The 25,835-nt window shown below is 36.7% G+C and overlaps 3 protein-coding genes across 6 annotated transcripts in view; 2 read left to right on the top strand and 1 right to left on the bottom strand.

Annotated features, from left to right (window-relative positions):
* Window positions 1–387: 387 nt before the first annotated feature.
* LOC139779550 (thioredoxin domain-containing protein 17) overlaps window positions 388–25,835 on the bottom strand; it is a 40,821-nt gene continuing 15,373 nt past the window's right edge. The window contains exon 3 of the mRNA XM_071717946.1: window positions 388–584. Within this exon, the coding sequence (XP_071574047.1) occupies window positions 425–584 (160 nt within the window). The 3' untranslated portion in view covers window positions 388–424. The remainder of the gene's footprint in view (window positions 585–25,835) is intronic.
* LOC139779552 (uncharacterized) lies at window positions 2,524–24,160 on the top strand. Its single transcript, XM_071717949.1, has 3 exons — window positions 2,524–3,109; window positions 3,652–5,401; window positions 23,982–24,160. Exons 2-3 carry the CDS (start codon window positions 3,652–3,654, stop codon window positions 24,158–24,160), a joined length of 1,929 nt encoding a protein of 642 aa, XP_071574050.1. The 5' UTR covers window positions 2,524–3,109.
* The window catches only part of LOC139779549 (SEC14-like protein 2), a 15,456-nt gene continuing 13,619 nt past the window's right edge, over window positions 23,999–25,835 (top strand). For 2 of the 4 annotated variants that reach the window (XM_071717944.1, XM_071717942.1), the window contains exon 1: window positions 24,387–24,813. Coding sequence is in view for 1 of the 4 variants with exons in the window: in XM_071717941.1 (XP_071574042.1) it covers window positions 24,169–24,215 (47 nt within the window). In the remaining 3 variants the exon portion in view is untranslated. Of the gene's footprint in view, window positions 24,216–24,386; window positions 24,814–25,835 lie in introns of those variants that run through there. The other 2 variants (XM_071717943.1, XM_071717941.1) reach the window with 2 other exon arrangements.

The raw sequence follows: 25,835 nt of genomic DNA, 5'->3' as shown, positions 1-25,835 counted from the left end.
TTTATATCGGAAATGTTTATATCTCGTATCTCGTAACATATTCATATACTTAAAACACAACATTTCAATACGCTAACAGCAGATCGTTTCTCAGCCATCAAGAGAACTACGTAATCTTTAACGTTCCTGCGATCTTCTCGGCAATCAATAAAATAAAAAAACATCAATTAACTCAAATCAACGACGAAGCACCAGGAACGAGAATAATAATGACACAATTGAAGGCGACGCGCGCGCGAGATATCGAAGCGGCAGCAGTACAGAACGAAAAGCGGCGACGGGGAAGATACGCGTGCGATTTGCGATGTGCAGCGCGGTGCGGATGAGGAGGAAAGGAGTTCTGCGCTGCCGTGGAAAAGGATCAGCTGGAGGCAAGTCTACCGACCTGACAGTAATCGTGGAACGGCTGTGAAAGCAGTGGCCGTCAGCGTTGCGCAGGTGTTCGTGCGCCACGTGTACGTGGGTCGGCAAGTGCGAAGTGGGGAGCACCGCTCCGCCGCTCTCCGCCCCAAACAGTGAATTGCGCCCGGTGCTGGTCGACCATACGGACATCAGGCTTGATCCTTGCGCTGCTCGGTCCGGAGCTGCAACGAAACCGGAATGAATGAGAAGAATGAATCGGCCTTCCGATCGCGCGCTCGCGCAATTACGGAGAAGCGACCGCTCGAGAAGACGGACAGTAATACGATTATTTTATTTCTCGAGTGGCTAAAAAAATATCTTGGAAATTTTATTTAACCTTAAGCGTTGAAAATTATGCTGCACGTTTTGCATTTGCTATTTAATATATTTTCTTGTGTATTTAGGTAATATTATAATATGTATAAATATGTACATCTTGAATTTTATGTGTCTGTCTTATTTCATTATCTCGATTTTAGACCGATGGCAGAAGTAACGATTAGTAACGCTCCCTCCCGTAGAGGAGCTCGAAAATTCCTCTCTATTTTAGATCGCATTAATCTTGATTATTCTCATCACCACTTATCTAAGCCGCACGGTAATTCTTAACGATGTACGACAGTAAACGCGCGCTGAAGGAAGTGAAATATAAAGCTGTCGCTGACATAACTCAATGCTGTTGACATGCAGATGACGGCCCGGTACCCTCCGTTTTCGATTTCACGTGACATCAATTTAAACCACGTGAGATAAAATCGAAATACGAGGACGCCGAAGTGTCCTACATTTTATAGCGCGCCAAGGAATGTAATTAGAGATATATGTATGTGTGTATATATATGTCCTTGATTCACTCGCCAGTTTACGATCATTAATTTCGTCTGCTATATCGGGCCTCGAGTTCGGCACTGAATCTCAACTGATCATTTATATTTCTTAGACAAAGATCTTCTGGCGCTCATAAGACGAAGATCATACACTCACATACCTATAAAATTTGAAAAAAAAATGTTCATTCAGTGTTGTCGTAAGAAAAGAAAAATTGGCATTATTACTTTTTTTTTTTACGTGATTTACTCCGTGCGTTTCACGAAGAAGAATGCGGCGGAGATTTTTGTCGACGGTGCGGTATCGCGAAACGCGACACGCCGCTTGATTTGCTTTAACGAACGTGCCAATTGAACGGCTCACGCGAGTCGTACGCTTTGTCGGCCGATCGCAGTAACTGGAGCGATTGAAAATCCGCGACGTGAGGCCAGTGAACGTAAATTAATGCGCTCGTCGCCACATACGTTTTTGTAGCACGCGCGCAAGGTCGAAAAATGTAATGCACGCTCGCCGGAAAGCGGTCTGGGTCAAACCAGAGAGCGCTGGTTGAAAAGGATCGCCGATCTGACCACGCGATTAGTTGGAGCAGAAAATAATCGGGACGTACCGAGAAAAATACGAACTTAACGGAATAATCTCTTATAATATATGATTACATATATAATCTGTCTGGTGATTAAAAAGAGGAAACATTAATATATGTCTTATATTTTACACGCATTCTTCTTCTTCTTTGTCGTATTATTTCTATTTTATTTTAGTCGCGTTGCACTTATTTCGAATCTTGAAAGAATAATTAAGTCTTTTCTGCGTCTTCGAAGCAGGAGATAAATTATACCGACGCAAACGGAGCAAGAACTCAACTTTCTCAACTTTCATAAAATTATTCGAGATAAATTTGAAGTAGATATTGCTCTCCCTTTCTTTTGTTCTTAAATATCAATTGTTCGTTGAAAATTTCGCGGTGGTAATTGATGAATTAGCGGAACTTGATCGATAAACCGCGCATGACACAAAGAAATAAACTATGTTAATTTTTTTCATATAGCTGCACTTTTTCTCATAGTTTCTTAAACTTACGCTTTTTTAAGTTTTTCTTAAGATATGAACCCTTGCAAGTCTATTTTATTAAAAATAAAGAAATATCGGGACAAATATAACCAAAAACAAAATAGGTTTGATGTAATCAACCAACAGCCTTACATTCTCCTATATCCATATCCGTTCAGATTGTTTCGTCTCGCGAGAGTCACATCTAGGTGGTGGTTTAACATATACGTTTTATCGCCCGGAGAGATTACAATTTTAAACGCTGATTCATTTAAAACGGCTTTGCGTCTCTCACACCGGCAATGATAATCGCCCTTAGTATTCGTGCAATCGTCCTATTCTGTCGCCGTTGTACACAGTGGCGTATAATCGACGTATCTGAATCTCTTCATTCACGTAAAGCGAGGGGTAAACCGCTGAGGGCATTGCGGTGTATTGATTCGAGGCATTGTAGGTATTGCTAAGAATTGCTTGGGTATTAGTAGGGCATTAATAGTGCTGGGGCATTAATGTGCATTATGCCGAACATTATTAAATTACTGGGCACTGTTACGCTTTATTTTTTAAAAATAAAGCATAACAGTGCCTATTAATAATTGTTTGTCAAATGTTATATTTACAACACGTAAAAGAGCGTTAATGTTGAGTAAATTATAGAGGTTGTAATGCCCCACGCGTGAGGCATTGCGATCAGTCAGCGATCGTCATTTCTTTACAATCGCATCCTCGAGCGCATCTTACATCGGACGTGTAAGGTGTAGTTCGGACTATAACCTATACATATCTTGATGCCTGAATTAGTGTGTTTCTGTACAAATCTATTGCTAAGGTAAGAATCAGTTCATATATTGTAGTTTGAATATTATTCTTATGAATATACATATGATATATACATATGTATAATACATAAAAGAAGAGAAGATATTTAACCTTTAAACTAATCAAACTGTAAGCAGATTATTTTATCTGGAAAAGTTTTCACACATTTCTTATAACTTTATTTATAATACAGTACAATCCGGTACTTCGATAATCGACTAATCCGGTATTCTCGCGGATTTCTGCGACTTCTTGGGCAAGAGGCACGAGCGGACACGAGGTAGATTCAATGCTTACGTATATTGTTCATTAGTGACTTCTATTAATTAGTGACCATTAGATCGCCGTTTTTCTAGTTTTATTTTATTTGCTCTAAATTCAGAAGTTTTAAAATGCTCAATTATTTTATTTATCTCATATATTCTTTACATTCCAATAGTCCGGCAAATCTATTAATTCGGCACAACCTGATTTTTAATAGTGCCGGATTAGTGAGATTGTACTATATTTTATCATCTAGTTATATGTATATCAAAAATATATACTTTACAGATGGCAGACATTAACGCAGGATCTGAGATAGATAACGTTGAGCAAAAATTAACCAATTCTTCAGAAGCTGATGTTTTCGCCGAAGTTGAAATGTCTTTAAATATAAAAATCCCTGAAACTTTAAAGAACTTATTAATAGTTAATGGTTTTGATAATGAGATCGTTATATCTAATATAAACGATTCTGATATTAGAGACATTGTATTATTTACAAGGAATGACTTACATAAAATTATAGACAAAGAAGATCTACCAAAATATTATGGATTATATTGGAAAAATCCTTCATTATTTGACATAGTGGCCGGACATAAACGCATAATATCTCTTCTTTCGGAATATTATAAAAAAAAACTAACAAAAAAACTAACAAAAAAAACTAACAAGAGTCAGATATTGGCTCAATTAAATTCAAATTCAAATCAAGCAAGCACTTCAAAATCCACAATTTTGGAGGAAGAAAATACACGAGTCCGTAAAGCAATTGTTTCTTGGACACAAGGAAAAGTAAATAAAAATGGATGGGAGGCTTTAAGAGAATTATTTGATAACATAATTGTAAGAACAAGTTTAGATGCAGATGAATTGCATTGTGCTATAACATGCTTTTGTGGTGCAACTTATAATATATCTAAATTTGCTAAAGGTACAGGTTCAAGATCAAAACGTTGGATATATTCCAACTTTCAAACGCATTTATTAAATAAACACATTCAAAATTCATCTACAACTAAATCATTTGTTAATCAAAAAAATATTACTGATTATGTAGATATAGCGGAAGGTATAAATATAGCGAAAGTTATAGATATAGCGGAAGGTATAGATATAGTGGAAGTTATAGATAAAGCAGAAATTATCATTAATACAGAAAATACCTCGGAAAATGCAATAAATATAGTAGATGGTACAGAAAATATAGAGAAGACTAGTCAATATATAAATAATAAGGAAGATAAAGATGTAGCGGAAGTTACAGATAAAGCGGAAATTATTGATACAGTAAATACAGTAAAAGATACAGAAAATATAGACAAGACTAGTCAATATATAAATAATAAGGAAGATAAAGATGTAGCGGAAGTTACAGATAAAGCGGAAATTATTGATACAGTAAATACAGTAGAAGATACAGAAAATATAGAGAAGATCAGTGAATATGTAGATAAGAATGATAAAGATATAGCTGAAAACATTTCCAAAATTGTATGTAATAATGGTGAAGTAATGGAAAATCTTTTAACTAAATTACAAAATTCAGAAATAGATTCTAAAACAGATCTCTCTATTAAAGATAATGGATTAGTTATAAGTAATTTTATGAAGAAACTTTTAGATATATCATTAAAAAATGTGAAAAATCCAAATAGAAATTCCTATGATGAAGCTACGAAAAAATTTAGCATCTATCTTTATTACGTAGGGGGAAGGTTACTATATGAAACATTACACGCGAATTTACCAAACGCATTACCTTCAATAAGTACTTTAAATAGATATTTATATAAAGGTCGATATACTGAGGAAGGCGAAATAGATTTTAAAGGTTTAGTGCAGCATTTAAAGGAAAGAAATGCTTCAAAAGTAATCTGGATTGCCGAAGATGCTACACGCATTACGGGAAAAATTGAATATGATTCTAGGTCAAATAAAGTGCTTGGATTTGTTTTACCTTTAAAAAATGGTTTACCTGACCAAAATAAATATGTTGCTACATCTGCAGAAGTTATACAAAATTTTTTTAAAATTGGTAGTAAAGCTACGTATGCATATGTAATAATGGCTCAATCTTTATCTCGCGATGTCCCTGCATATTGTTTATCTTTGTTTAGCACAGATAATAAATTTGATGCAAAAAATATTCTTGAGCGGTGGACTTTTATGAAAAAAGAAGCAAAAAAATTTGGCATTACTATTATAGGTTTTTCATCTGATGGTGACACTCGTTTGTTGAAAGCAATGCGTCTTAATAATTGCTTACCGATTATAACCAATCAAATCTCGAATCAAATATTCCCGTGGAGCACGGCGTGGCCTTGGTTTCAAGTTAATATGGATAAAGTAGAAGAATGTTATGTACAAGATACAACACATATTATAACCAAAATGCGGACAAGATTTTTAAAAGAAGGGATAATGCTTCAAATGGGAAATTATTTGGCTACTGTAGATCATCTTCACTATTTAATAAAAACTGTTTCCAAAGATAAACATCTTCTAACTTCCTGGGATTTAAAAGGAGAGGATAAAATGAATTACTCTGCAGGGGAAAAAATGTGTTCCTCATCTGTAATCAATCATTTAAAACAAATCGCTAATACTAACGGCACAATTGCTTACTTAAATATAATGAATTTCATAATACTATCTTTTCTAGATGAATCTACACCTTTACGTATTCGAGTTTATTATATGTGGTACTCAGTCTTTTTTCTAAGAATATGGCGAGCATGGATAAAAAGAAACAAGCGTTATACTATAAAAGACAATTTTTTAACTAGTAACTGTTACCTGTGTATAGAATTAAATGCACATAATTTAATCAAACTAATTACATTGTTTAAAAAGAACAGTCAAACTCTGATGCCTGAAATGTTTCGCCCGACAATTTTTAGCAGCCAAATGTGCGAAAAGCTTTTTCGGACAGCTCGATCTATGACTTCCACTTATTCTACTGTCATTAATTTCAGTATAAAAGATTTAATTTATCGTATTGATAGGATTAAACAGATAGATGCTATAACGAATGATCTTTCAACGATATTTAAATTTCCCAGAGAAGACAAAAAAACGTCAAAAATTCAAAATGTTCTTACACATGAAGTCATACAAAATTTAAATATCAAAGAAATTGTTGAGGAGGCTTTAAAAAATGCTATAAAAAATACTGAGGAATTAGGTATGAAAATAGAAAGTGATACAGATTGGAAATTTGTTGATATCCCTTTACAAATGTTAGAAGATAATTATAAATTCGATGATGTAGAACGTGAAATTGATAACGATTGCACTATAAACGCTAGAAGCACAAATGCCGAGGATGTTGACAACTCAATTTTATTTGATAATTCTAACGATTATAAGTTAAAGAATCTAGAATTGAAAGACTTTTCAAAACAGTTATCACAGAAATCAATAACAGAAAACTCGCCTTTCGTGGAAGTTACAGTAAATGACAAAATAATGATTGTTAAAAAATCTTCTTATTGTTGGTTTCTTGATGAATGTAAAGGTAAAGTCAGCACGGATAGATTACGAAGATTTATCACCGGTAACAAAACAACAAATAAAAGAACGAAAAGCTGTACAAAGATGCAACCTAAAAAGAAACAAAAAAATCTCCAAAAAGTTTCCAGTTCTTCTGAAGAAGATCAAATGCGTAATGAGTCAAAAGTAGAATGTTTCTTTGAAAATGATCCAAACGTTTGTAACGCGAACATACCTGAAATATTATTAGAAAAGTATTATGCTGTTTTCTATGATGACAACTATTATATTGGCCGGGTTGTTGATCATCGTAATGACAACAAAGTAAAAATAAAATTTTTAAAATCTGAACTTAATTCTTTTATTTGGCCACGCGATAAAGATGTAACGTTTGTTGAATTAAAATATATTTTTTACGGTCCAATTGAATTAATCGGAACCGGACCTTTTGAATTAAAATCTTCTGATTTAGCGGCTATACATAAAAAATATAAACTAACAAAACGTAGATTTCTTATTGATTAAGGCTTTTAATTCTTTGTCGCGACTGGGATTATGACGTTAGAAGCAAGGAAATTCACATTTTGAGTTTTGAACGTTTTTTTTCTGCTGGAAATTTCTACGGATTACGTTGAAATAAATAGATACAACTAGTCTTAAGAAAGAAAATTAAGTATATAGATATACTCTTTTATTTGTAGTATTTGCAAACTAAATAATAAATTTTATTTTATTTATATATTAAAGAGATTTTTTAGTTATACGCAAAGAGTTTATAAGTTAATAAGAGAGTTAATAAGAGTTTATTTAATAATATTAAAATATGTTTATGTAGATTTTATTTTTATTATATCCGCAGTCTAATTGCCTGTTTTATAATAAATATTAATTTTATAATATTTTATAACAAATGTATGTGATATTATAAGCATAAATATATAATAAATGTTTTATACAGAAATGCATTACGTATAATTTTAAGTTACCTGATAAAATATGCATACAATACAAAATAAAGAACATAAAATATTATATATTACAATGCATATACTACTTTTTTATATTGTATACACTATATTTTCTATTTTATTATCACCGAAACAAACAAAAATATTGCTTGGGCATTAGTGGGCATTAGATAAAAAAATCGGCAGTAATGCCTAGAAATTGTGCATTAGTAGGCATTGGCATTGCAGCGGTTTGCCCCTCGGTAAATACATTTTCTTGAATTATAGTAATAAATAGTATACAAGCAACAAGTACAAAATTGTACAAAAATTTTATACATCTCCGTTGTATGAAAATCATACTTGTTATATAAAATATATTTTTAATTATCGTAAATCATACGATCGAAAAAATCATACGATTTACGATAACCATTTGTGTCGAATTATACGATTTTTAATGAAAGTATACATTTCCATTGTACAAATATTAAACACATTTATACAAAAAATGTACATTTATACAAATTATATTTCACATTTTTTATAAATTTAGAAATATTTAGTATTTAATATTTATGCAAATTGAAGCTTTCATTCTTGTTATAAATGTACGTTTACATTTTTTATACTAAATAAATAATTTGGATTTTTTACAGTATAGAAATACTTGAAAATCTCTTGATTCTTTTAGACAGCATCATTATGTTACTTCTCAATTCGTCGAGTTCGGTAACGATTTTACAAAATAAGACGCATAATACGTGCCGTGAGCAAATAAGGCATAAAACAAAGAGATACATACGCCACCGATACATATAATCAACTTAACGATCCGTATCCGGTTTTTCCTCTTTTTTCTACTTGCTGCTCACTGCTCCGGTTTTTTTTTTTTTTGTATCGCAGACACGCTGACATCGGTACTTTGACCCAACGGCCGTTGATTACGCCACTGGTGCGGTACCAACATACAACAAATCGCGATATATACGTAACCCTGCCGCCTAGACGGCGGCGAATCAGAGGGGACAAACATAGAAGCGAGGCGGCGAGTTTCGGTCGGTCGCGAATCTACCGGGCCGGCCGTACGTCTCTTTTCGCTTTCTCGCGTAAACTGTAAAGGCAGTTATCGCGTTGTCACCGTCATCCAAGAGAGCGGCCGCGCCGTTGCCAATATCACTAAAAATACAGGGGGTCCAAAGAACGCCACGTACGATTCCGCCGTTGCGGCTCGCGTACGGAATTAAATCGCGATTAACGCAGACGCAGACCGTGTGACGGTGACATACGATGAATCGTCGCTCGCGCGCAGCGAACCGCGATCGTCCTCACGACGAACTCATTCTTCCGCGATCGACGATAACGCGGAAGCGGCGGAAGTCGTCACACGGAACGGAGCACTCGTCACTCGTGCGCGCCGACGACGTGACAAGATAAATCAGGAAGAGATTGGTGTCTATTATTTCATTTATTACCATTCCCGGGACACTGATCGGCGAACGTCGCGAAATCATGCCGGACGGAAAGCTCGACATTCTGCTCTCCTTCTGTCGGTCCTCCTCTCGACGCGCGTCACTTTCCCCCGAATGCTATCGCATCGTTGGTCCACGTCAGAACACGGTCAAAACAGACTCCGGCACACCATTCGCGCGTTCGAAAATTTAGAGCGCGCGCTCGTGCACGCACTAGCTAAGAAGACGCGCGACACAAATGATAATCACAAGAGGACACCGACCAGCGCAGGCAGCGCACTGATGAACGAGAGCGCGGCCAACGGGCCGAGGCGAGCCGGGCGAGCGGCCGGCGGCGCCAACACAACGCCGAGCACCGCCGAGCGCGGCCGAAGCGGGCCGAAGATCGCCGAGCGCCGCCGAGACCGGCCGAGGATCGCCGAACGACCAGCGGTCCGCCGACGCGCGAACCGTTTGATTGCGGTGACATGCGTGTTGGAGGAAACATTCTTATGATCTCCGACACAATGCGACGTAAGATCGCATACGTAACGGGGAATAACCGCAGGGCGATCCACGGAGTATCTCTCGACGAGACAGATATGGAAAGAGACGTTCATTCATGCTTCTTATCTGCGGATAAACAATCACAATGTTTGGAATACACTTAACTAAGCCCACCCGTCTCCAGTCTTATAACGACCAGTCTTATATTATTGCTGTAGTAAAAAGACACGTTCCGACAGGAAAGAAAATAAGATGAATTATTGCCATTGTTCGACATGATCGTTTCCTTGACGACCGTAACAATCCTTTTATTCGCGGTTCTCCCGCTGCACATTATTTTTCGTTCCGCGTTAATTTATATTTTATGTTTGTCGCGCGTTGCCTCATTCCCGATATCATATATAAATACACTGAGAAAAAAAATTGTTAATTCAATAGCATCCTGTGTTATTGAAAAATATTTAATTGATTCAACTACAACGCTCTTAACACTATTATATGGGAAATGTAATCCGAGAACTACATATTTGTTTCAAAAAACGCAATGATATTGAAAATATTTTTTGATCTAATGACACATTTCGTTGCTTGAAATGCATATGCAATTTCACCAATTAGATATTTAATAGCAAATAAATTCATTTGATTTTGAAATACTATAATTGATACAAATAATTATATTTAATGCGTTAATCCGCACTGTGATTGAAACAAAAGCATACTTTTGATAAAAGACTACGTTTTAGCAATCAGAAAAAATATACATAGGGAATAATATATGATGTTGAAACAATAAATTATGATGTTAACATTGCAATAGCAAATATTATTGCAATAAGTACATCTTTCGTTGGCACCCCGCAATGAGACATTTCGTTGAATCAATTTATATTTTTTTCATCCAATTACTTTTTTTCTCAGTTTATAAATATTAATAATATAAAGAATAATGGCGAATAATATTTTCGCGAAGATCTCGAGTGTTTTTTGCGTATTTTTTCGCAGCGCGCGATACTTTAAATAATAGTTCATGTACTTTAAATAATAGCAAAAGTATAAAATGTAGATTATACGTAACGGACACACGTGCAAAAATAACGTATATAGGCTTGTACTCTTAAATATGCACTCGTATATATTTCTGGAATACTGTAAATAAAATGAAAATAAGATAATACTTGGTGTAATTAGGTAGCACAAGGAGAAGGGGAAGGAAATACATAATTTTCTTTTTTTTACTTTTTGCTATGCTCACGGCGCAGACATCGTTATGATTACGAAAACGTATTATTCTTTGTGTTGACGCAACGTTCTTGCAAGATATCACGTCGCGAGATTCATTTGTGCACTATGCAGCACTAAAAAAAAAGAAAAAAAAGACAAAGAGTAAGTAGACTCTTTTGCTTGTTAGGCGTAATAGATCGCGAAAATCACGAACGAATATTATCTGAAAAAATGTTCGCGGAATTCATTCCGGTAAAGCATAAAAATGTCAGCGGACATTTCAAACTCAATTCTTATATTGCTGTCTGTGTGAAAGCAACTTTAAAGCAATTTTAAAGTGGAAATTTTGCTGTTTAAATATATAAGATAAGACTCGAACGAATCAATATTAATTACATATTAAGATAAATCGATTTTTATTTCTTACACTCATCAGTCGATAATATCATGATAATATCAGTCAATAATCGAGGAATATTATTTTAAAAAGGTACTTGAACATTAGGTACTGCGGACTAATTTTAATTTAATGTTTTAACGTTTTAACACGTTTTCGTCGTTACTTTAAATTTAAATTATGTCTTTTCTACTGTCCATATTTTCACATCTTTTTAAATAAAGTTTAAAACTCATATTATGCTGATTTTTTTATCATTGCAAGATATACATTTTTCAATTATATCCTTTTTAGTGCTTCTCTTGCGCGTTTCGCAGTTAACATTAGTCCGCTTTTATATCAATATTCGTAATATTTCTCCCGTCCATATTTTTTAAGTAAGTTTTAAGGCTGATCTACAATGTGCTCTTTGTGTGCTTTCTGTTTTCTGCTCTTAACCTCTTTGCGACTATCTCGTATTTCGCAATTCCGTCGCATAACGTGATGTTTCTTGTCTCTTCTGAAGTTCGTCAATTTTTATCTTGGGCGACAGAGAACAAAAAACATCGCGTTACGCGACGGAATTGCGAAATACGAGATAGTCGCAAAGAGGTTAAGAGCAGAAAACAAAAAGCACACAAAGAACACATTGTAGATCAGGCTTTAGCTTTATACATAGAAACAGTAAGATTTATACAACTTTTAAAAACTCTATCTCATTATTAACAAAAAAAAGAAAGAATATAATAGAAATGCTGCAAGCAAATTCAGATATCTAAAACACAAAGCATCTTTTACTGGAGAGTTTCATTTTGATTGCTATGGACACTGAGAATGTTTTTAGTCAATAATGATCTACATAACGAAATGTTATGTTTGACGCAAGTTAAATAACTCGATTTAATTAAATAAATCAGCGTTAATCGATTGATACATGATCGCTCTTCAAACGAATATCTGCACAGCTCGAAGTTCGCGCATATCGAGGTTTGGGAGCGTCAAGCTTCATTGACAGCACGTATGTTTCTTTGTAGAAATTACGAAACTGCATTTATACTAAGTGGGCACGTGTGTGACGCCATCATATAAATTACATAGACGCGATATATTTTTCCACAAATTACCCGACTTTGTTTCTGACAGGCACGTGGCACGTGTAAGCATAAATGCGCATTACGTCACGTACGTGTGTGCCCGCACTTTTATTTATCAGGTCTAACACACACAAAAGCAGAAAAAATACGTTATTATTTCTTCATTTTTTACAAAACGATATGTTTTCGTGACTCCTGACAATAGTACACGTCAGCACTATACGTCGACTTCCTATCCGTGTCCTAGAACGACATACGTAGTTCGAACTAATCGAACGATCATTTGCAAGATAATTTTATTTTGCCGAGTTGCGCAGATATTTCAAATTTCAACGTTATAAAACAGCTAGAAATATGATACGGATGCTCTCGTTAATTCTCGAGGTTTCCTACAATATTTTTTCTGAGAAGAGATTTCAAACATTTCGCATTAGTGTGTAAAATGTCAAACACGTTCGAAGAATCAATAAAAAATAAAATTATGAGAAGGAAAATAAAGTGATAAAAAAGTAACGGAACAGCACGTAATTATCGAAAAATTTTATTGACTAATATTTTTTCCATTTTATCTCGAAATTCTAGATTGTCATAATAAAAAACTGGCCAGTAGGTTTAGACATAACGAAAGATATAGAGTATATTCCAGATCTAAGCTTATAGAATATTATCTCGATGTGTTTTATTAATCTCTCGTACTCGCAATTTGTTTTTGATTACCTCTCTTCTTGGATTGGAATATCAAATTTCCTTTACTCATTCACGTAACAACTTTAGCAGTAACAACTGAAGCAACTGAAAGAAACAGCTGATAACCACGCAGATGGTGACGCAAATAAAAATAAAAAGTCCTATCAATAATTCAAATTTGACAATTGAAATATACTGTTGATTTAAATTTTAAATGTGCTATTAAAGTTTAGTAAAAGGTCAAAGGTCTTAAATAGTTCGGCATCATTAACTAAAACGAAACCGTTACAATGAAAAAAATATGCATATAGAACCCGCATGCATGGAAAAGTAATATCTCATACTGTCAAGATGCATCAGTTCTTATTTTAACTAAATAATTTCATATACAATGTAACGTACATTTGGCAGGCATATAGCGCTCCACTTTGTACCAGAATAGTAGTCTAAACGTTCAGCAGTGTAGACATTTTGCGGTTAAGACGGGGGATGGGGGACGCACCCACGCTATATGCGCAACTACAGTTTTAGGATCGTTATTCATCTATCGGTTAATGAGACGTTCGCACTTCTCGCGCAAATGGTCGACGCGATGGAACGGAATCTATTGAAACGGCCGCATGAAAGTGGTCGTCCCGCCGTCGAAAGACGGTAGGTAGTTCTATTTAGATCTCCCGATGGCAGCCGTCCAGGATGCGGTCGCCTACTCTACGCCATGAAGACGATACGTTCGTTTGCCGTGGGTAGTCAGGGTCAGGGCATCCCCGGTAGCCTAGTTATAAGTTAGCGCGGTCTGTCTGATCTATTTGACACCTCGTAACGAACGAAAGACCGAGATGCACTCCTTGCAAAAAATGTTACGGGGGTGCCCCACTTAATCTCGCCTTCGAAATAAATGGCCACAACGGCCTTCCTTTTATCTCTTAAGTTAAAAGGAATTATGGCGAGATAAGGCTCAAATTTTTTTGTTCCGTACGCGCGTACTCGATAGTTCGACTGGACAAGCTATCGCTTAGGCTCACAAATAGAGTTAATCGATTTGAAGTATTAATATGAACTTTATTGGTCTAACCTTTTCAACGTAAAGTGAAAAGTAAAGAGGAATGGCTGCTTACATATATGTATGTATATATATACTCTGTATATATTTTCTTTAAATAACATTTTTTCTACTGAATCATTATTTTATGTATTTTTAATAGGCAAAGCGTTCAATGTTATTACTTAAAACAGACAGTAAGCGAAACGATCAGGATCAGTGTGTTGTCGTGACTTGCAGATGATTTACGGTTACGATCGATTATAAATAAATTTCGTAGATACTACGCGGCCGATGTTTTCTGTGAAAACCCGTCGAAGCCTGAATCAATAAACAGCGTTGTCGAGAAGTTCTTCTCGCGCGAGATGACGGGATCGTTCAGCGAAAAAGGCCGAATGCCATTAATTGATCTCTCGTGAACGCGACGGCGATTCACGTGTCATTATAAATCTTAATTTTATATTTGCGATGCGCTGAATACCTAGTTAAAAGATGCTCGGACCACCAGGATACGTTCTTTCTTTCGCGGAAACATGACGTAAAAGTACATTCTCTTGTCCTTGAATTAATAATTTATTATATAAAAGACATTTATGAGATATTTATCTATATGACTAATTGCTAATTAACATTGTAAATTAACGATTCTTTTCTTTCTTCCACACTGAGGAAAAAAATATTTAGATCCAAAAAAATATTTATTTAGATTGTGGCCAAGAGCTTATTTACTTAATATAATACACATATTTATTTAGAATTAAATATTTTTATTTAAATTAAGTAAAAATAACTATCTAATTCTGAATAAATATATGTATATTATATTAAGTAAATAAGCTCTTGGCAACAATCTAGATAAATAATTTTTTTATCTAAATATTTTTTTCTCAATGCACATCATTAAATTAATCAAAACATTTTCTATTTTCGTCCTCAAGATAATCTCACATAAGAAACATAACGGGATATGCGATACACAATCTCGAGAATTGAGACCGCGGAAGGATAAATAATAATACCGGCGAGGTTGCAATAAAATACCAGTTCAGGAGAAGTGCAACGCGAGATGGGAATGGCGTAGCGTAGATTATAAATGCGAGGTGATATTTATTACAGCCTAGCGGTGGTGTCATCCTAGAATCTTAATCTAAGGCCTTTCCGTTCTTTCTTCGCGCGCGATTAATCAACGTCCAGAGACGTTTACCATTATACTCAAGAATGCCCATTTTTCGGGAACTCATGTCTTCGCGTCGAAGATGACTGGACAGAGTCGCGGGTACGTGCGTTATTGTTACGTTGGCAGCCTATTATTCGCGGTATCCTGTTATTGCACGACTTACGAGCAATTACACAAGCTGTGCTGTGACTGAAAAGTCTGTTTCGTACACGTGCACTTACAGACACGAGAATACAGTCGCGAACTGTTTTGATTTCTCTCGAGGTCGATACCGAGGAAAACCCGAAACGAAAATTTGTTCAACGCCGGGCTCGAACGAGAGGAGAAACGAGTAATAATTCCAATTGGCGAGTCTTTCGCAAGTCACTGTGCCTTATTAGCGACCAAACTTCTCGACTATCGTTTACCTTCACGAAACCGGACGTTGTTACGTCGATATCTTAAAAAATTGCGAGGGGCATTCGATAACTAAACATATACACATGTACTTTGCACTCTGACAATGCACAGAAACAATGCAAGGTAAACTAAAAAGATAAGAATGAGATAATAAACATTCGCAACTGTAGATAATCTTTTTCTTCAACGGGAAATTTATAACTCTTTGACGAGCGCATTTTTAACTTGGCGTATATTACTAAAAATATAAATAATTACAGATATATCGGATAAATCGAGCTTATTTTTGTTAATGATAAGCCAATGAGCTTAGCAAAATGATAATTAATTATTACTGATTAAAGAAAATGGATAAGTATAGAGCAATTCCAAAACTGCCCTTTAATTGCTGCGTTTTCGCAAGATAAAATCGTTTTTAAAGAATTTTTAAAGAACTTACAGGTGCCGATATCAACACGTCGACGGGATTCCATGTTCGCAAAGGAACTACGTATTCGGAATTAGAAATGAGCCTCGCGAGCAACAGTTATTCGACTTATTCGTATACCGAATACATCGAAGATAAAACTAATGACAACGGAAATTTTTCGATACGGTTTCGAATTTTACTTTCGAATTTTATAGATACGCGGAAACGTACTCTGCGCGGCGCATGTTTGGCGTTTAATTCCATTATCACGATTAAACATTATAAATATCATTCCTCTCGGTATTTATAGCACAGAGAAATCCGAACTAACTCGCGCCGAGAACTATACAGAAATACCGACTTTACCGTGCGCGCTAACGTTACTTCGATAAATGGAAAGGGGAGGGCCGCGAAACCCCGCGTGAATCGCCCACGTGAGTCCAGCGGGAAGAACGCGACTCCCGGGAACCCCCGTTAACACTCGCGGAACGCAGGAATCCGTGCAAGAACGGAAACCGCTTCGCGCCCTCGGAGCGGAAAAGAAACGCGATGTACGCGTTACGCTCGCGAATGCCGACTGGCACGCTGCTCTCGAAAGGCCGTTCGTTCGGAGTATCGGTTGAAAAGCCGCGGCCCGACCGTGTCAGTTGAGCGTGGAAAGCAACGGTACACCGGTCACGAGAAAACTGGAATCTCTCTCTCTCTCTCTCTCTCTCTCTCTCTCTCTCTCTCTCTCCGTCTTTCTCGCGTGTCGCTTATCACGCGTCGCGTCGCGTCGTGAAAGCGCGCAACGGCAGATCGACGACGATTGCCGCAACAACGCGGGCCGGCAGTGGACCGTTCAGCACCGCGAGACACAATTTATCTCGCGATAAGTATGCAATCAGACGCACGAGGTATCCTGATAGACGATATAAATATTATTAATGGCAGATTTCAAAAGTAACGCGATTAAGTAAGCTGCCGATTCCAAGATGTTTCCTGTAACTTCATTAGTTCGACCGTTATTATTTAATAAAACAAGAAATTGTTATTTGGTGTTTTGGTGATGTGAGAAAAGGTTGTTTTTGAATCAACTGTACATGGGGAAAATCTTAGCTAAGGGAAGCCTGGCATTATTTTCAAACTTTCTTGGTTGACAACGGTCTCGTTAAAAATTCAGTTTGTTACAGAACCAATCACACTCCTTAAAAGATTAATTGACATTGTTGGTGGTTAATGAGGTTCGATAAAAAATGTTACAGTAAAAAAATATTGTTATTTGTGCACATGCAACACTATATCTATCGTTTAAAGTTTAAATATCGAAGTTCAAGCTTTACGTCATAACACCGTGATAATTATATAAAAAAAAGCGATCGCTTAAAGAGGGGTCGATAGCGTCAGGACGAAATATTTCCTCCGAGTTTTGCGTATATACAAATAAAAATAATCACATATAGTTGAGATTAAAATTGAAATATTTCCTAACAAATTAAAAAACGATAAAAATGCTACAAAACTATAAAAATACATACACGCTACTAACTGGCGTGGAGAATACTTCCGCATGTTTACAGCATCGAGATTTCAACTCGTAGAAATTTAATCGTTTCCAATGATTGATTCAATCGTTCCAACGAGCCATAATCTGTTGTTGGTCGCGAATAAATATAGAGACCAATTTCATGCGTCGAGGTCAATTGAAATTACATCCCATTGGGTTTTAAGCCCAACGAAGAATTATATCTTAGCCTGCGAAAATCTGACTGCATCAATATTGCAGTCGATCAGCGTCAGGTGCGATGATAGTCACCGTATCCATTGGCTTAAATCTTGCAGAGTGTTTAATTTGACCCCTTCTTGTCGCTGCTTTTGCCGGCACCCTCCGTTCCACCCGGCTAGCTTTTACGAGCCGAGTTAATGCACCATTAACATCGGCAACAATCGCTCTTAACTACCCCGACACCCTTAAGTATCGTTTCATTCGAAAGATTTTGAAATAACAGCTCTCTAGTAAATAATTTTACAGGATAAAATGAAAATATCTCAAAATCAACGAGAACAATTTTGTAAACGTTCCTCGTTCGTCATATTTTGCTCCAATTAATCGAATCTGATATTGATTGAAAAGTTCTTATTTTAAACTGAAAGGATCAAGGAACAATAGTAAGAATGGTAAGAACTCCCTGACATTGTATAGTAGAATTTTTCCCGAAACAGCGCTGGGGTGTTTTTTTATCAATATTATGTCATCGAGATGATTGATTGTAAGTGGGAGTGTCAGGCGCAGGTCTCTTGCGTAATTAAATCCGTAAATCGCGTCGTTATTTAATCTGACGAGTATTTATGTCAGTTTCTGACATGTATACAAATACTCTTCAGCTTTGACGTCAAGTTTACAAATTTTTGCAAAGGTTTATGTGATTTTTTCTTTATGTCGCGTTATGACAAAAATAGAACTCGCGTTTACTTTCGCGCCAACTTATTTAATTCGCAAAATTATATACGCATACCGACAAAATGTGAAAGAAAAAGTAATCTCTCTGTATACGTCTTCCGGTTCGAATGTATGTATTCTAAAAGATTATATAAATCTAGTGAAGATGTAACCGTTGAGGAATTTTGTTGATCGCGCTAAAGATATTAATAGATATTAATAACTATCAAACGATATTTTCTGGATTTTGAAAATTCGTAATGTTATTAATGTTATGATTGCAATTATTATATAAATGAGAACACCTGGCGTCATAGCATAGAAGGAAAAAATAAAATGTTTATGTTCTTCATGAATGTAGCAAAGAAGTTATTATTTAAAATGCAAACTAAGTAGTTTTTATTTTCGTTATTTGATAATTCAGAAATCAATTTCGCAATGTTAAAATTTTAAATAAAAAATTTCGTCTGCCAAAATATCATATGTCAATATAGGTCAGTAAGTTGTAAATTAGCATTAAATTTCCGTTGCAAAATAAACTTCACCTGCAAAAAAAATTAGAAAAAATTGTGATTTAAAATCTCTTTCTTCGTCAACAGCTTTTAAGTTCCAAATGCCACCAAAAAAAAAACTGAATAAATAAATTCTCTTCTGTGAAATTTTCGCTAAACAGCAGTTTACTTTGAATACATCACAGAATATTTTAGTTAAACCGGTTAAACAAAATTTGATATAAAAATACACCAACATTCTCTCTATTTCTCTTTCTCTCAAAACATTTTAAACGCATGCATAATAAATAAGTCTGCGGATACATGGAAGATCAATATTTGTCATATTCATGCTACAAAGCCGCATGAACTCCAACACATATATTTACTCCACCGCATCACAGATTAAAATCACACATGCACAACAACAAATCTAATTAATTCTTCCGAGTATCATTCAAAATACATATCAAAATTAATTATAAAAATGTATAAAAGATTTTAGCTATCGCAGTAATATAAATAACATAAACGGAGTCATAAAAATTCTAAATCCGCAGTTTCCAACGCGTACGCACATTCCCCCTTTCCTTCGTTACATGTTTGAACCAGCGTCGTCAAATTATATCAGAGAAACATAACCTATACGTCCGATCGCGATGCGGCAAACTCCATCCGTTTCGTGAGCCATCGGCTACCAGGCTACCACGTCAATGCGTCTTATATATCACATGCCTATGTCCACCAGATAGTACAAAAAGTGTATCATTTTCGAGGAATCTGACTTACGCAAAGGCTGGCCCGCGACCCTGCGTGGGTGATCCGCGCGCCCTTGAAGTCAACGTATCGACCCTGCCGCCGTCGCCGCCGCGCGATTCGCTCGCTCCTCCTTCCCGTGGGAGTCGTGGGACACGACGGCGTTCGACGATGCCGATGGGATACGATCGCCCGATTCGCATGCTTCGCTACGCGGTCGGTCGCACGCGAGGCGCCTCGGTCCGCCTCCCGAAAATGACTTGGAGCTGACTCGCGAAAAAAACTGTCGAAACCGTCTGGGAACGGGGAACTGAGGGAACACCGCGCTCACACACCACGTCGAGCTCGCTGATCGACGCGTCAACGTCAGCAGTCACGTCGCGACTCGCGACCTTCCTTAGTTCCTCGTCGCAACCCCCGAACCACCCCGAACGGCCACAACCCGCGATATATAGACAGATGCGCGGCACTTGCATACACTTGCAGTAGCGCGTCATACTGTCTGTCATACGGCGCTTACTTTTACAATTCGAGGCAATGTGTTAAGATGGCTCCAACTAACTTCCGACTAACTTAACCGAGCGATTAACTTGTCGAATGATACCTCTACCGTTTCGTTAACATGGATAGAATTATTTTTTTCTTTTGTTGCTCAACGCACAGAAAGAAAGATTAGAGTGCGAATTATAACTAAAAGGCGAATTGTGAAACTAAAAACCGATTGACTTTAAATTGACGATTAATTCAATCGGCAGAATATTGCTTGATACATTGACGTCATCAATTGAGTATGTAAATTATAAATGATACCCAATTTCATGAAAATGAACATGATGACTTCGGAAGTTGAAGTTATCTTTTCTTCATTATCTTCCTTGTAAAACCTGAGGTAGGCAGTGACACGATAGCGATGTCTAAGGACGTCTAACAATAGACCAAAATGGGCATCATTATGCCGTCTTTCAACATCACTCGGCGCTATTGAGACTTCTTACAAGAATTTGGTGTCATTCGTATTTGAATGACAAGGCGCTCTCGCAAGATGAATGACGAGGCAGTAAATATATCAAAGTAAAATTTCCAACTGTATTCACTGTTCCTGATCTAATCTTTATTTCCGTTAGTTATAAACAACTAAAAATTAATAATTCTACGTTAATACAACAATGCAGGGTGTATCGCTATTCGGTGATTGATTTATTAAATATTACCCGCGGTACTTCATTAAAAGTGGATATGATTGTCAATTTTTTATTGTTCAAACATGAAAATAAGAATTAGACGGATTACAAGGCAAACGGTATGCATAATCCGATCTTATATTCAAAATCGCCTTAAATCTGACTATAGGCAGTCTTAAATTCTATCCATGCAACCATGAAATAACCGTACAGCGTCTCGAGATCGTACTTAAGACGATTTTGAATGCAAGATCGGACTATGAATACCATTCATAGAGTCAGAAACTTTAAAATTTTACAGCTAAATTTACAGGTTGAGCTCATCGCTGATTAAGTTAATCGAAGTTTCGTTGCTCTCGAGTCATTAATGCCGTCCACGTGAATTTATAGGCGCTAGCTTATCGGCATGTATATGGAGAATACCTATATACAACGTTCAAGCCGTACATGGATAAAATATATCATCATATTTATATTTAGCGAACACAATATAACAGGCTTCGAGTTCGCAATATGTTTCTCTAAAACACCTAAATATACATATATGTATATGCACTGGTCATTTGCATAGTCGGTTTATGTTTATGTGGCTCAAGCAAGTCCTATTTTTAAAAAGTCGAGAATATCGACTGGCTGAAATCTGAAATGTCATGCTTTGCGTTCATCATTTCGAATTGTTGCTCGGCGCGTTTTATGTATTTGTCCGAAAATTTCGAGCAATCGAATTCGGCAAGTGTGGAAGTCAAATAATACGACCGAGCTCGACAATCAACGCTAAAAGTGCCCCTATCTGTCGACAGATAACGCCACCAGCTGTGCATGACGCGTCGTTGCGATATAATAACGTTAGAGAATAATGGATTTGTGCAGCCTCAGCGGATATGGCACAAAGAAAATAAAATACATACACGTGCGATCAATTAGACACAGATCGCTCATTATCGATTCATCTCTTGTTTGCAGTAAATTAATTCTAAATTTACATTGTTCATTCCCAAAAGATGCGAGCAAATGTTAGTAGAATTTCGGAAAAGAAATTTTTACGCCGTGCAAATATTACTTGTGTTAAAAACGTGTACGATATATTGACAAATACAGCGATTCTCGGAGAGCTCTCTAAATTTCGAAAGTGAAGTGTATATGCAAAATTATTAATATTCAACACATAAATATTAATAATTTTGCCATTTTATCGAAGTGTATACGGGAAACGAGATATGTGCTTCGATATGCATCTAAATTCATGCATTAAAATATTAATAATTCCGTATATTGATTATATAATTAAATTTTGCTAAAAAAACAAATATAAAGGTTTTTATTCTTTTTCTGCAAAGTGTTTTGCAACTTGACTTAATTTTTATTTAACACATGAATTTTAGCACTTATTGGAGTGCACATGGAATACACGTATATCCTTCAATTAACTTTAATACGCGCCTATAAGTTCATACGTTAAGACACTGACGACTACGTAATATAAATCACAAACAAGTTTTGCTAAAAAAAAAATAAAAATAAAAATCATGTTTCTTTTTCTACAATGTATTACGCATCTTTACTTTTAGCTCGCGTGATACAAGAACGTTATACTTTAGTTCACAAAAAAGAAAGTTGACAGAGAAACCTGCTACAATCAATTAAAAGGATGCGATAACAATGTCTACCTCGTCAACACGATCAATCGTAATCGCTATTTCCAGGGGCACGGGTTAATCAATGTAAATCAGTAGTTCTTTTCTTTGTTTGTCACAATGATCTATTCTGGTAAATATGTCCCGTTCGGGGAACTTTCAATCAATGGAACGCAGCGATGACTCGTTTCGCTCGTACTTCAGCGTAAAGCATGTATTAGACTACGGATTGGGATTGAGATTTGATTGAAATTTGACCAAACAGAGCAAAGTTTATTAAACCTGTGAGATCAGTTTTCTTTATTCTGATTGATTAAATTTCAAAACCAATCTCAATCCCAATCCGTAGTCTGATACGGGCTTAACGCTAATTCACGTCACACGCACACGGTAAAAGCGTGACAGAGCTGCACGTGAATTAGTTACCTAGTTTATAAAGTCGATTGGAAAATTTCCGCTTATGTGCGGATCAGGTCTGAATCTCCCGTTACGTAGAATCGTATGATTACAGTGAGATAGAGAACGATTACGTCGCCGTTCAGCTCGTCGGACATTAAGCTTGACCTTGAAGGCAAGTCGCGTTACGATTTCTCCTGAAGTACACAATCGCACGGGCATTTAATATGACTTTTTTTTCCTTTCACGGCGACCTCTCGAATTAAAGAGCGGCGAGCGGTGAGCGATTTTTATCTGCATTGCTGAATGTGTCGGCGCTAAAAAAAACGGATCCGCGTCTAAAATTGAACGATGACATTTAGTGCGTCGAATGCGAGTTATAAATTCTCAAGAGGAATCTCTGATACCTGGCGTTCTACGCACGTGTTGTATCTCAGACACAAAGGCGCTCGTAATGTCTCGTTAGCGGCGAGCTAAATAGAAGCGCAGATTCATTAATGTCTCACGCCGCACGTGCAGGTATTAGCAGACAAGAGCGCAACGCTGAACAATAAGGTATGCTTATAAATGGATCTGGAAGCACACACATTAGCATCGTCCCTTGGGAATCCTTTAGACTTTAGAGTCTATCCAGACGAACTTGCATAGGTGCATAAGCATAAATGGATTGGTCTATTTCCTTATACATATGTATACGGACCAATCAATTTTCTTATGAAAGGAATCTAAAAATAGATTCCTTTGAATTTAGTTTCCTTAATTCAAAGAAGTATTGGATAGATTTAAGAAAACATTTATCTGAGTTTAAAATATTGTCTCGAATCTATCCAATACTTCTTTGGAATTAAGGAAATTAATTCCAAAGAAATCTACTTTCTTGCAAATAATAAATATCTTTTTCAGTGTGTTTATGCAAGTTTGTCTCTTTGGGTTAAGAGAGCATTAGGACGCACGACGACGACGACGACGACGACGACGACGACGCGGCTACTCACGAAGCGCCGCATGCCGAGCTCGGAGTGCTCGGACTCGGCGCCGCATCGTCGCCGGAGCACGATGCACTCACGTCGCACCGACCGCATGGACCTCATTCTGTGATGCTGTGGTGGTGGTGACGCCTCAAATGTCGGACACGTGCCTGCGCACGGGCGCGATGTCGAAACGCAACTGGTAAGCCGATTTAGGGAGCCGGGAAGCCGTGGCCCCGGATCCGAGAACTCCAATCGATCGAATTTGATTCGGGAGACCGGAGATCGCGCGCGCTCTCCGACGTCAGAGCGTCCGCGTCGCGGCGACGACGAAGTTGGGTGGGGGATGGGGACGGTCTCGGCGCACTTGGAGACTTGCCATCGCCGAGAACAGACCGATATATCATTTTCATTCCTCCGGTGCCGTTCGCCCCGTCCGCGACGTCGATACGCACCTATCTCCTCACCTTCGCGAGCGCGATCGCGTAAACACGCGTAAAGTGAAGGCAAACGGCAGCCGCGTGCGGACGCGCTCGCGCGCGCGCAATAGAGCACGCACGAACGCACGCACACACGCAGCAATCGCGGTCGCCGCGATAGACACCTGTTGCGCCGCCGACCTGAGCACAGTCGACGCCGAGCAGTCGCGATCGCGGGTCCGAGATTCGTGATCCCCCGGGTTCGTGTTCGCCGAGTGAATTAACGCAGCGACCGATCTCCGATATCTTCTGAGAGGTGTTCGCGATTTCTGTCAACTTTTGAGTTTAGCGAGCATCTTTGGTACCGTGTTTCCAGATACGGTAAGCGTTAGGAACGCGTTTATAATAAACAATAATTCGAGTAATACAGATCACATAATTTTCTGTGAAACCGGTTTATCGTTTTGTGTACCTTATATCACTGTTAGATCTCAAAGGATGAAATATCACTTAAATATTAAAGGATTTAAATTTAAACCAATATATTGAGTTAAATAGTATTTCGTTATTTTTAACTATCTGCATGTGTGTCAAAATTTATTACTTCAACACAAAATAATATTATTCTAACGCCATCGATTTAGTGAAATCAACATTGTTTCAGTTAAGTTAAATTAATGATATATTGAGTAGGAACAGTGACGATTATTTCCTATAAGAATGGTTAAAAATGACTCAATTGAGTATAATTTGGCACTACAAATTTAAAAGTAACAGGCGTTATAATTTGAAAAGTGATAATGTCAATAATAACACGACGCCGCGACGTTCCGAAAGAACATGATGTCTAGAACGTATTTAAAAGGTTCATGTATGTTAAAGTGTTTTACAATGTTTCTTAGACATTACATTGCCTCTAAATATTGTTATTAGATGTTTCATCTACAGATCAGTGGAAATTGTAATAATGGTGACTGTGCAGATAATTGATTCGATGATATATAAGTTCTTATTGTATAAAACATTGCAAATTATTGCCGGTATTTTATTTCTTCATGTATTCAAATACGATAATAATTAATAAAAATCACAAGTTGCACTTTAATCATGCGATAATGATAAAGCAAATTTTGTAATTTGCCATTTTGAGGCGTCCAATGGATTGTCAATAATTGCCATTCGTCATAATTGAAGAAACGATAATATAAATTATAAATAATTCATGTCTTGTGTGGGATCTGCTCGATTACATCTTGTATTAATTCAATTACACAATATTAATTGAATATGCATATAACATAGTTAGCTAAAGTCCAAGAAGCAAAATAATTAATCATGCGAATAATTAATTTCCAGAATCCATTCTTTACTGATTAATAAATAATCAGTTGGAAGTAATTGCG

This window comes from Temnothorax nylanderi, unplaced genomic scaffold (assembly GCF_030848795.1).
Source record: "Temnothorax nylanderi isolate EJ_2023f unplaced genomic scaffold, tnyl_v1.0 TNYL_tig0230_pilon, whole genome shotgun sequence".
Classification (NCBI taxonomy): domain Eukaryota; kingdom Metazoa; phylum Arthropoda; class Insecta; order Hymenoptera; family Formicidae; genus Temnothorax; species Temnothorax nylanderi.
This window is presented reverse-complemented; position numbering and strand designations above follow the sequence as displayed.